We start from the raw sequence: 13,460 nt of genomic DNA, 5'->3' as shown, positions 1-13,460 counted from the left end.
AAAAAAAATTGCATAAGGGTCTGCGATGGGGGCGCTCTACGGCGGTGGTGGCGAAAGCGGTAGACAGTAGTGGTGGCAAAAATGATCGCAGGGGTGATGGCGATGGTGGTGGCAGTGGCTGGCCAAAAGAGAAGATAGGAGAATGAGACGGGGGGTGATCGACGACGAACGCAATGCAAGGGTTTGCGATGGGGGCAGTCGACGACGGTGGCGGCGGCGTAAGCGATCGACGGCGGTGATGGCAATGGCGGTGGGATGCCATAAGAGAAGATAAGAGGAATGAGACAGAGGGCGATCGACGGCAGTGGTTGCAGTGGCGGTGGCGGAAGCAGTTGCCAACGATGATGGCGATGGCTGTGGCGGTCGACAGTCAGAAGAAAATAGAGGAGAAATAGGAGAAGATAGGAAAAAGATGAGAGATGTGGGTCTGTGCAGTGGGGGCGCAACTGTTTTTCGTATTTTTGAGTTTTCAGTGTGTTTTCGCTAAAAACACTCAAAATAACATTTTTTTTTTTGTTAACAAAATTTTCAATTGTTTTCAAAAATGCATTTTTGAAAATAACAAATAAAACACGTTTTCAATGTTTTGAAAAATTAAAAACTAAAAACACGCTAAAAATGACAAAGAGAATAGGTCTTAAATAATTTGATTCAAACTAAATTAGATTGGCCTTAGATTAGATTGGTGACTATATTGGACCAAGATTTGGATTCTTAAAATTTTTGGACTAATTCGATCCGATCGTGAATATTTGTTTTTCTATTTTTCAATATAAAATCTTTGAAAAATATGAATATATTATATGCATATAATAGGAGAGTAAACTCATAGTAGTTAAATTTCAATAAATATATTTTTAATTGTAATTTTTTTTATTAATTAATAAAATATTACAAAATATGATATATTTATTATCAATTAATAAATTTATTTCGAAACTAAAAACGATGCGCTTTGTCCAAAACAAGGTGGATTTATTAAAATTTAAGACAAGGGTCAGCATTATACATAATATATATTTAAATTTATAAAATTTAATATACTATATATTATTAATAAATAAAAATATAATATTCATTACAATCAAATTTTAAAATTAATTAAATCTTATAAGAACTAAAATTTGAAAACCCATTTCAAATTTTGATCTCATTCAATCAAAATTTAGACACCCAATTCAAAATTTCAATCAAATAATGAGGCGGTTACTGCTCCATTCAATGTACCATTCAAAGTTCAATTTCAAGCTTCTCTCTCTCTGCCCCAATCATGTCTTATTCATACTTTCTTATTTCGTAGTTATGATAATTGGTGTTCATGGACAAAAGTTCACTACAAAACAAAATAAAAAGAATTTTTTTTTTAAAGATCAAAGTATTATTTTGGACTAAAAATGTTATACGAAAAATTAAACGCCTCTTGTATATGCAAAATGTCTTCGAGAGATTATCCGAAGAAATTGAGAGATCATTATAGTCTCTTTGGGACTTTTAACCAAGTTCCGGGAAGTTGTAACGTCACGGATCTTGTCTAGTAAATTTCTCATTTTTTGAAAGAGGTCCTGAATAAATAACAAATAAGATAACTTGTATGAGAATTTAATTAAAAAAAATATATTATCCATAATAATCATAAATTTTATGTTTCTCTATAAATAAATATATTAGTATTCAGAGGAATGCTATGTTGCCCATTGGCGGGCAACATAACATTTGCCTGCTAACGAGGGGGGCGTGGGCCCATGCACGTGATCACTGTTAGTATTCATTCTAAAAATATGATACACTTATAATACCCATTTTAATATTGCATTCAAGTCTTCATTGAAATTTAGTATATAACTTAAGCATCAGAGTGTTTGTGTGGGAACTGTTATGTGCCATTTAATCACTCCAATGGTTAAGTTAAACACTAAATTTCACCGAATACTTGAATGCAGTATTAAAATTAGTATCAAAGGCGTGCTATTTTTTGAATGAGAGCTTATCTATTTATTGAGGAGCAAACGCTTTCTGATAAGTATCATTGGTATTTTGATATCCACTCATAAATAATGTCTTATCATTTTCACAACTCTAAGAAAGATTTTCGGATGCCAAGGTTATCCTATTTGCGCTTTATTCCCAACTCCTCTCCCCAAAAAAGATAAAATTTACGAGATAAATCTTGGATTTAGAGTTTGATTATAGTCTATTGTCTCTCCTGGAGACGTCTCTCGAATATATTCAATTTTTTGGATATTATTTTTAGTCCAAAATGATATACCGAGCTTTTAAACTTTTTTATCTTTAAGTGAACTTTTTACTTATGAAACATTAATTTGAGTTCGAGTACATGTACATTTAGAGATAAAATTTAAATTTTGTATTAAAATTATTTACTTAATAATAAAGAATTAAAACTAATTTTCAAAAATATGGAAGTACTTTTTACGATTAATTCAAATATTAAAATTTGGGAATAATAGTTAGGGCCGCCACAGAAACAAATTCCATTACAACACTTCGAATCTCCAGATCATTGCTGACGTGTGAGCACCAGGGATAGGGACCACAGCGGAAAAGTTTGGATAGGGCCACACTTTATAATCCCTCGATTCGCACAACGCCACCTCTCTCTATTTCTCACATCAGCGGCGAAGGCAAGCACACAGAAGGGAAGTGTGAAGAAGAAGAAGAAGGGGTTGAATCTTTCTCTCCCTCTCTCTCTGCACATTGATTTCTTCCATTTCTGGAGGAGAAAGTAAGGCTGAAGAGAAAGGCGCAGTCGACGCCGAACAAAAGCGCCGAACCCTAAAATTCTTGCGCTCAGGTCAGGTGGCGCATTCGTCGAATACGCGTGTTTGTTTATGGCTTTGAGTGCATGTTAATGTTGATGGCCTTCTGATTTTCGAGTGTTTCTGGACGCTCTATTGGTTTTTGTTTGGTTCCCGATAGTGTTAGCTCCGTTAGATAGATCTAGTCTGCAGTAGATTGGGATAACCTACCACGTGGCTTTGTTCTTATGATGATAAATTAGATTTGTTGCTCATCAGCCAGGCGACGAATGATTAGGGACGTATCTGGGAGTGGAAGGTGTGGGAGTGAAATGAAACAGAAAAGAGAGGAGGGAAATTGGTGGAAAAGAGAATTGAGGCAAGATAAATTATATATATATATATATTTATTTATTTATATTTTGTTTGAGCTTGGAAAATGAGAAGTAAGTGAATAGATTGTTGGTAATTGCGAGCAAGTTAAATTTTTGATTGCTTATTGGAAGTCCTAGTTCCCAACAAATATAGTGCAAATCGGTTGGGGATTTTAAAATTTCTGGGTAATTGGAAAAGGTTCGGAAGGTAAGTTAATGGCTGGGGAGTTCATGTTATTGTTTTATTTACTATAGATCTGGTTTAAGATTGATTTGGTGGTTTATCTCGCTACACTAATCATTTGATGTGGATCAAAGTTAAAGCCAGACTCACGGAGAATGAGTTCTGTGAGCGTTCTGTTAATGTTATCATGGATTGCTGAAAAGAGTTGTCAACTTTATTTGTTCATGAACTGACTGGCTAGTTTTGGGTAACTTTATTTTGTAACTGAGAAGTTGCATGTATGACTTTGCAGGGGCGCATCATGGCGCTTCTGTCCCAGGTGGATCCATCTTGCTATATCATTTCCAAGAATTTAAGATGTAAAACAAGTTATGATACTGTTTTCAGCAAAGGAAACATTATGGAGTCCTCCAAAATAAAGGGAGCTTTCATAAGTTTTCCGTCCTTTCCATCCAATTCTAGAAAATCAATACAAAGGTTTCATTTATACGGTGCGGGTTACAAAGGGAGATACAATACCATTGTTGCAGCAAGTCCTCCTACAGATGATGCTGTTGTTGTTACAGAGCCACTGACAAAAGAAGATCTCGTGGCATACCTTGCTTCTGGGTGCAAGTCTAAGGAGAAATGGAGGTCCAACTTCTGGCTCTTGTTTGTACTTAGGTTTCTGTGGCATCTCTTGTTAATAATTTATGTGCAGATACTTGCATGTTTTGTTTGTTTATCTTATCTTGTAGCAAATCGCTCGTGCAGTTAATTTGATTATATTCTTGATTAGCATCATTTAAACTCTAAATTGCAACAATAAGTACATGGTGGGTTCATCTTAGTGGATTCTGTATGTTTTACTTTTTAATTATTTGAATTGTTGCTCATGAGACCATTGTGAGAGTTATTGTGTCTGCCTTTTCATTTCAAACGTCTCATTGCTGATAAGTAGGTTATTTTGTCGGTATTGTAATCTTGTTTTCATTTCAAGCATCTCATTGTTGGTAAATAGGCTACTTTGTCGGTATTGTAATATTGTTATTCATTTCAAGCGTCTCATTGCTGATAAGTTGGTTGTTTTGTCGGTGTTGTAATCTCATTGATCATTTCAAACATCTCATCACTGATAAGTAGGTTATTTTGTCGGTTCTTGTCATTAATTTTAATAGACAGACAAAATTCAATTCCTTTCCACTTTAATACAATTGAAATGTATTTTGGATGCATTGGCTGTCAAACTCTTGGGTGTTTCAGTATTGCCATTGACTTAGCCTTGAATTCTGCTGGTTTTGTCAAGTTTATGACTTTATGTTTCTTTTGCTCTGGCTCCTAAATTTCAATTTTATTGTTTTGTTGTACAAAACAAATCCATAATTTGTTTGCTGTTATGAGCTAAAAATTTCCCGCTACCCAGTGTTTTTAGAGGCTCTTAGCGCACTCAAGCGCAAAGGCCTTCTAGAGCTTATGCGTGAGGGGCAAAGTGCAAGCGCATACTCAATTGGAAAGGCACATATATGTTAGAAAAATTAAAGAGTTAATATAAAACTACTAAATTACTAGATAATATTGTCAAGCTGAAAATTATTGCTAAAAGAGAATAAAAGAGGGCTTTCAATTACTAGATAATATTGTCAAGATAAAAAATCTTGCTAAAGAGAATAAAAGAGGGCTTTTAATTCATTTTCATTGATTTAGTCAGGATTAAGAAAGTCATTTTCATCATTACCGTTATAATGCTCCTCATCTTCCCCATCAAAGCCATCTAATTGACAACTTCAACCAAAACTGGCCATGAATTAGAAGTTGAAGCTGGTGTTCCAGTTGTTGCTTTGCCTCATTTGCTTCTAATATTTTCTAGACTAGCTATACTAGGAACAGCACCCCATGTCGAAAAGTCATTGCCAAATACTGGATCAGTTTCTTCTACACGATAATTGCGCTTTGCGCATAAGCGCACTTTTAATAATACTGTCTCAGTCTTCTTTAAATTGTTAATTTTTGTTCTTTTGGCAAGTCTGTTAACTTTTAAACTTAATCATGTTCCTTTTGCAGAATAGGTACAGAACATGAAAAGTTTGGCTTTGAGATAGAAACTTTAAGGCCTATGAAGTATGAACAGATAGCAGAGCTACTTAATGGTATTGCTGAAAGATTTGAATGGGAAAAAGTAATGGAGGGTGACCATATTATTGGACTCAAACAGGTAAATCTTCTATCATTTTTTAATTTCTGAAATGGGAGAATAAAAATTTGAGTTATCTGAATTCATGGCAAGTTTTGACCTTGTATGGTTTATACTTTATTAAGGATGATATGCTTGACATCAGACCAATAAACATTTTCCATTTTGGTTCTCATGGAATGCCTTCTCTTTGAAGTAGAATACAATAATCTGCTTTTTTCTTTTGGTGTATCTTGAAGGGGACTTCATATTAATCTTCTGCAGGGAAAGCAAAGCATATCACTAGAACCTGGAGGGCAGTTTGAGCTCAGTGGTGCCCCTTTAGAGACATTACATCAAACCTGTGCTGAGGTTAATTCACACCTGTACCAGGTTTGTGTAAAATGTTTAATTTGACATAGATGGAGATACGTAGTTATTTCATTATGAAATGTTCGATCAAGCTATGCTAGAGTTATGCCATTCTCGATCATATATGATCACCTTTTTAGGTACATAAATTACGGATGACTGACAGGTCTGATTCGTAGTTTTGTTTCCATGTTGTACAAGTTAGTTTCACAATATCACAATGTGATGGAAAATGACCATGTTGATTCTCACCATTCACTGCTATCTGACGAAATTTTCCCATATGAAGATGGTGGTTGAACTTTATCTCATCATTCTCTCGCAAGAGGGGGATGTATTAGGAAGGGCATTTGACGTAAAATTCTGCCACAATGTTCTTTCTCATGGATTTGCATTGTCAATGCGACTTTTAGAAGTCAATTGATATTTTGAATGTCATGCCACTGACCCTAACTTGGTTAGGATAAGGCGCAGTTGGTGATGATGAGGCAGGTCTGATTCTAAGTCTTATGTATGACAATAAGGACTTTTGGTAGATACTAGATTCATATTGCACTTGATATGGAGGAAGACTAAAGTATTATAGTTGAGATTTAGGACACAATCATATATGAATGTATATAATCATATGTTCTTGGGGAAAATGTTTTAGGATTTGTTCATTAGTCAAGATGCAATGCCATGTACAAGCCTGGATGTTTGGGCCCTGATATTTGTCTCGAGGCTTTTTGCATGTGGAAATTTTCTGAACAAATTGAAGTTCGAAGTGAGTGGCTAGTGCTGGAAAGGATACAGATGCCTGTCAGCATTCACTTACCAAATTTGACCCTAAATATCAAGGTCCATATTCCAGTTTTGAGTAGGTTGTTCACCCTACTCACTACTGTTAAAAAATGCTGGACTTTTGTCACATGTTTCAGATTTGTAAGAATCACGCTTAGTAGCTGTTTTTCTTCTTTTATTGTTCTATTTTCAAGTTGATCATTGAAATTTGTTGTTCTTGTTCAGAAAACAAGTTTTTTTTTTTTTTCTTCTTGTTTTATGATAATGCTCTCCCACTCTCTTCTTTCCAATTATTAAGGAATGCATGTACTAATTTGCTCGAGATAAAAATTTGTAATAAATCCTGTAGAAGTCAATGCTTGACTTTATATTATATTGGTAATCAGGTCAAAGCTGTTGCAGAGGAAATGGGAATTGGATTCTTAGGAATTGGTTTCCAGCCCAAATGGGGCCTAAAGGACATACCTATAATGCCCAAGGTATTATCTATTCCACCTTAAATCTATTGGATTGAGTTGGATATACATGCGAATCTATTAGGTGACTTTGATCAGTGGAGTTGGTATATGTTCTCATATATTTCACAGATTGAAAGTTTGATATATTTAGAAGCAGTGGAAACAGAACTCTGGCGCAACTTATGAATTTTGATGGACTTTGTAGTTTGGGCTGCCAAATTCAATTACTTCCTCTTATTATATCTACTCTTCAAAGCATTTTCTGCTCTGTATTAGTCATTTTTTTCGAAGGATGCTTGTAGAGAAATTTGAAAATGAGACACACATCACTCAGCACAAATTTTCCCTTTCTGTTTTATCATTGTCAAATGTTTGATGCTACAGCACTTGCTTCACCCCCTTTTTATAATGAGTTTGGTGCTAGAGAATATTTGCCACCTATATTTATATGGAGGCTTGCACTAGTTTGAATTTATTTGTTGTTTACCACTCAATTCTTTTAAGATTCTCTAAGAAGGGTATCGCTGGAGTCATATGCACCATTTGAAAATTATAAGTGCTATTCTCTACTAGAAATTTGAGTACATTTTTTGTTCAGATAAGGAGGCTGTGCTTTTATTTATTTATTTTATATTTATTGAAGCAAGAAATAGAGGAGAAAGATAACTTAGAAGAGTGACACACTATCTTCCAAGCTTTCTTCCTTGAGAAAAGAGAGGGAGAAGAAAAACTCTTCTATATCCTTTCAAAGATTACTCCCTTCAAGAGGATCTTGTAAAAATTATTCACCTTCAGATGCAACCCATTTCCTGATAATGGACTTCTTGTAAGGCTTGTAAAATAATGAAACTTATCTTAGCCATTATGTTTTAATCAGTGATCTGAGAACTGAACCGGACTGGATGAACCGAGAACAGGCTAGAAAACTGGTCTGGCTCAGGGCATAAAACCAGACAATTTACTTGCCAAACCACAGTTGAACCAGTGAACTGGCCAAACCGGGTCAGTTCACCAGCTTAGGGCATTTTCTAAAATTTCCGCATTGATCGTTTAAACTCTCGGATTATATCCCTACATTAGGAATGCCATCAGACTTCGGTTTCTTCACCATTTGCTTATATGTTCATTTTGATTATTAGATGTTTATTGAATTCCCATATTTTTTCTTCCCTACAAAACATATTTTGTTTACTGCTTGATCTGTTAGTTACATACTTGAAATAATGTAGCCTTCTTGTACTGTTAATCCATCGTGAGTTGCGACTATTTGAAGACTTCAATTACATCCACCCTAACAGAAATCTTGGCTCAGGGAAGATATGAGATTATGAGGAATTACATGCCCAAAGTTGGTTCCCTTGGACTTGATATGATGTTTCGGACGTGCACTGTTCAGGTGTGAGAAATGTCATATTTATTTATATTTCAGTCAGCTCATTCGAAGGTTGTTAAGGCAGTAAACATGTGACATGTAAATCTATGATTCATGCTCTAAATGACATGGATTTAATGTCATCTTTTGCTTAAATAGGTCAATTTGGACTTCAGTTCTGAAGCTGACATGATCAGAAAATTTCGTGCTGGTCTTGCTTTGCAACCTGTATGAAACTCGCTCCTTATTCTTCTTATTAGAGTTTCTTTCTGTCTGGATCCTAACCAGCCTAATACATGAAACAGATTGCAACGGCGCTCTTTTCTAATTCACCTTTCACTGAAGGAAAGCCGAATGGTTATCTTAGTATGAGAAGGTTTCTACAAATTACCATATACTTTTTATGTTTTCTACTATTTCAATAAGTTTGATGTATCACACCTTGAATGTTTCACCAGCCACATTTGGACAGATACAGATAACAACCGAGCTGGCATGCTCCCCTTTGTTTTTGATGACTCCTTCAGGTAAGTTCATGTATTCTTTAGCTGAATGCATCCAAAGAATATATATGTGCTAATATTTTCTAAGTTCTCTTGTAAAATGGTTTTCTAACATTTGGATGATGAATAACAAAAAACATATCTAGACATGCTGGACAAATTATTATATGAACGAATGCAACTTTTTTCTTCTCTTTATAGTTTATAAGGTATCTTTTGGTTCATGAGCAGTATTTGGATGTATAGATATTTTAGAAACATAAATGTCTATCTAGTTTATGTCTAGGAAAGAAGAAATTTGCATAAAAAGTCATATTACTCTTGCATAAAATTTTAGGTTCATTAATTTCTTACGGACCAGAATCTCATGGCTTTTAGGTTGATTTTTCTTCAGTACTGTAGTCAGATTTTTAATGCCGTTTTTGTTTCTCCCTAGTTCATATAATTTGATTGATGTAATGATAATCCCCGTTGTCTTTTTCTGGGCACAGTTTTGAGCAGTATGTAGATTATGCACTTGATGTGCCAATGTATTTTGTCTATCGGAAAAAGCAGTACATTGATTGTTCTGGGATGTCCTTCAGGGTAACCATCTATCCTTTTTAGGTTCTTTTCTGTCTTAAGGCTTCTTTATGGCTTTCTTGGCTTTGCTTCCATCTATTTTCTTCCTTGATTTTTTGTCTCATGTCTAGTTTATTTTATATTTGATGTTTTTCATATGATATTGGTGCAGGACTTTCTGGCAGGAAAGCTTCCACCACTTCCGGGTGAATTGCCAACCCTCAATGATTGGGAAAATCATTTGACAACAATATTCCCTGAGGTTTGAGCTTCTTTTTGGAGTTTAATTGTAGAAAAGTTTTTTTTTGTCTGTTATTGCTTGCTAAAAGTCATACTGCACTTATTCCACTCAGGTCAGGTTAAAGAGATACTTGGAGATGAGAGGTGCTGATGGGGGGCCTTGGAGGAGGTTATGTGCATTGCCTGCATTTTGGGTATCTTGTCTCTCTGATCTCTGTATATATAGTCAACCAATTTATGCCAAACTGTCTGGGGAGAATAAGCATTACCCTTTGAGGATTCTCTTTGATTAGGCCATGATACACCTTTGTTTCTGTTTCTATTCACGTTTGAGTAACTTTTGCTGATTACATAGGAAAACAGATAATGAAATACATTGATTTATGACTACCTTTTGCAAGTTTCCTGCCACTTCATTTGTAGATTGTCAGTCTTATGTGATAATTGATGCCTGTGTTTGTTAGTTTCTATTGGTAATATAATTTAATTGATTTCCTATTTCAGATATAGTTATTTATGGCATGGAATTTCAAATTTTAGGTGGGTATATTGTATGACGAGGTCTCTCTGCAAAATGTGATAGACATGACATCTGATTGGACCCCTGAAGAAAGACAGATGCTGAGAAATAAGGTAAGATTTTAAATGAACATATGGCAGTGCTAACTTATGACTAATCTTCCCTTTATGTACTTTTAGTAGTTGGTAGATAAAATAGAATTCCCTATCACAAACTGACATCAGCCTTTATTTTGATATTTTATTTATTGTTGGCTTGTGCAAACTTCTAGTTAAATGTTCTATTTGTTTGTTAAAACAACTGACCGCAAAGACATTTATAAGGGACAAATCAGCTATTTGTTTCTATATGCTTGTTCAGCCATTTTCACTTGCCAACATATATATAATTAGTCAGCTAGTTAATTGCTATTTGTTGGTCCAATAATTTAACGTTTTTGAAAGATAATCTCTGGATTGAATTAATACTTAGCTTACATTCTTGTATAGAATCTTGTTATCGATCAAGATAAGAAAACTAATCCCAAAAAATATATGATAGGTGCCAAGGAGTGGTCTTAAGACGCCATTTCGAGATGGATTTCTGAGGCATGTAGCAGAAGATGTAATAAAATTCGCAAAGGTAATTCAATTAAATTTCTTGTACTGTTGTCTTCATTGCTGATCATGATGTTGATGATATGAAAAATTTATGATTTTCTGCGTTCTTTTGTAGGATGGCTTGGAAAGGAGAGGCTTCAAGGAAATGGGATTTTTGAATGAAGTGGCCGAAGTGGTTAGAACAGGTAGCTCATCTAGTTCTCATGTTTTTACCAGTTCTTCTTTCACTTATTTCTATGCATGTTGTGACCATGAGGCAACAGGAAGCTGTCAATCATTCATTTGTTGAGGTCTAAGATGTGGCCTGAACTGATGCACTAGATCTGTTATTTCATTCTCAGATTAAGAAATGGGCACCAGATGTGTGCTTTTGGTAACCAGTGGTGTTGCTATATGCTATAGTGACTCAGTTGAAACTGTTATATAACTATAAGTAGTCATATAATGATATTCTAGTGGTAGTGATATTTTGATGATTATATATATAAATAAGAGTAAAATGTAATGTGAACATTATAATGTTAATAATAATAAATTAGTTTTAGAATCACTACATTTTTATATATCATTAAATTCTATTATCAATATCATTAATTATTATGGTATATTGCATTATTGTCAACGCCATGGATATTATATTAGTAGTGTTAACAATATTTCTATTAATATTTTAATTGATAAGGTGATAGTGATACTACATAATGTAAAATATCAAGAAGTTATTGTAGTATTGATTTTATAGTATTAATAGCAATGGTAGTACAGGAACTCATTTTTCAAATAATAAAAATATTATTTTGAAAACAAGAGGAACACTTTTTTCTTGGGTGATACTCTCCACATGACATCTGGAGCATTTTTTAGCATGATGTCCCCATTTTGGAACACCTGGGTCTTACTCCAGCATATTATGCTCTTGCAGTGGCTTTGATAAACCTGCAAATTTTCACTGCTTGTCTAATGCACTCTGGCTCCATTGGCTTGAGATTATTAGTAACCTGACTCTTTAAAACTAGCCTTGCCAAAGAAATTGCTATTTCAACCGGATTCACTATCTGAACCCCATAGGTGAAGGGCCGAGGGGGCCCAGAGAGATGGGGATAATGTTTGTGCCTAGTCTTTATGATGGTCTTCCAGAGTTCTGCTCATATATTTTAGTAGGGTTTTGTCAATTGTTTCAGTCAAAACAGAAGTTTTATTGAACTATGAGACCAGTTTTGAACTTCGTTACAGGACATGGAATGTTGGGTAGTTCAAATACCAAATGTGCAAGATGCGACTGTAACTAAGTTTGAGAATGTTTGATGAATATGTGGCTATACAAGAAAAAACAAAACTAAAAACATGATAATATAAATTAAAAACAATTGAAAAAGTAACTTGTTTAAAAAGCAAAGATAACAGAGGAAATTTGAAGTTATTTTGAAATAAGAAATCTTATTTAGTGTATATTAATGAGTTAAACCTCAAAACTACAGGGTTCTTTTAGTTCAAAACCTTAAAGAACCTTTTGGTGCCTATGAGGTAGCTCTTCAAAAAGAGATCTCAGGAATGTTTGCCTATAAAGCCACCTATATTCAGTGCCTAAAATGGTAAATAATCGGATTTCTTGTCAAATGAGAAAAATCTGATATGAGACATAATTACTAATTAAAACAAAACAATTGCTTAGTTGGCTTTTCCCACATAGTGGGATAAAGGCTGGATATGTTGTTTGTTGTTGTTTAATTGCTTAGTTGGCTTTTAGGTAGACGACTGGCATACTAGGATCATGTAGCAGTTCTCACTCAATGGGATTAAAGCTTAGTGGTGGTGGTTTCTGGGTTATGATTGCACCGAATTCCCTATTAATCTTTCTTTTCTTATTTGTATTTTTCCACAGGCGTAACACCTGCAGAGAAGCTTTTGGAGATGTACCATGGGAAGTGGGGACAATCCGTAGACCCTGTTTTTCAGGAGCTTCTATATTGAGGTGATTTGCATATCTTGGTGCAAGTCACCAATATAGTCTTCTGTTTTGTAATCTCCTCCTTATGTTGGCTGTAATTTAAGTTGGTTTCATCCTCAACTGAATAGATTCAAGGCCCATGACTACCATTTTAGTGGGATAAAACTATGATCTGTCTGCTTGGATGAAGCTTTTCATGCAACTCTATGTAATGTACAATGTATGAGGTGAATTAGTAACTATCAAAATCTTGCAAGTTAACCCAAAGTTAACTCCCACACTCTCTTTTAACACTCGTAGAACTAGGCCATTATTGTTCCAAGGCGTTTGCATTGAATTCCTTTGTTTGAAACATTTGACTGTTTAGCTACATGTTGGAATTGCAGTGGTCAACATCTTGGTACAGTGAGGCATTTGGAGCCTTCCAACTCCAGTTCATTATCATGCAATCTCTTGAAGGTATTTTCCATAACACCATAAACATATGAAGTGAGGATATGTTTTGTTCAGTTGTGTTGCTTTTGTTGTAGTTTTTCTATATCTCTAAGTCCGTACCCAAGGCCATGAGGTTCACAATGTGTGGATGTGCTGTCCTTATCCAAAATAGGTGGCTAGTTTTCCTGTCAGCCAGTGTTCTAAAA

The 13,460-nt window shown here is 34.8% G+C and overlaps 1 protein-coding gene across 1 annotated transcript; it reads left to right on the top strand.

Moving 5' to 3' along the window:
• Window positions 1-2,634: 2,634 nt before the first annotated feature.
• LOC127813130 (glutamate--cysteine ligase, chloroplastic) lies at window positions 2,635-13,091 on the top strand. The gene is made up of 16 exons (XM_052353910.1): window positions 2,635-2,812; window positions 3,607-3,947; window positions 5,355-5,505; window positions 5,749-5,856; window positions 7,005-7,097; window positions 8,389-8,472; window positions 8,608-8,676; window positions 8,754-8,824; window positions 8,907-8,975; window positions 9,443-9,536; window positions 9,685-9,774; window positions 9,866-9,946; window positions 10,293-10,385; window positions 10,813-10,893; window positions 10,987-11,056; window positions 12,754-13,091. Exons 2-16 carry the CDS (start codon window positions 3,616-3,618, stop codon window positions 12,840-12,842), a joined length of 1,575 nt encoding a protein of 524 aa, XP_052209870.1. The 5' UTR covers window positions 2,635-2,812; window positions 3,607-3,615; the 3' UTR covers window positions 12,843-13,091.
• The last annotated feature ends 369 nt before the right edge of the window (window positions 13,092-13,460 follow it).

This window comes from Diospyros lotus, chromosome 11 (assembly GCF_014633365.1).
Source record: "Diospyros lotus cultivar Yz01 chromosome 11, ASM1463336v1, whole genome shotgun sequence".
Lineage (NCBI taxonomy): Eukaryota > Viridiplantae > Streptophyta > Magnoliopsida > Ericales > Ebenaceae > Diospyros > Diospyros lotus.
Note: the sequence above shows the minus strand (reverse complement) of the source record. Positions and strands in the feature narration are given on the sequence as shown.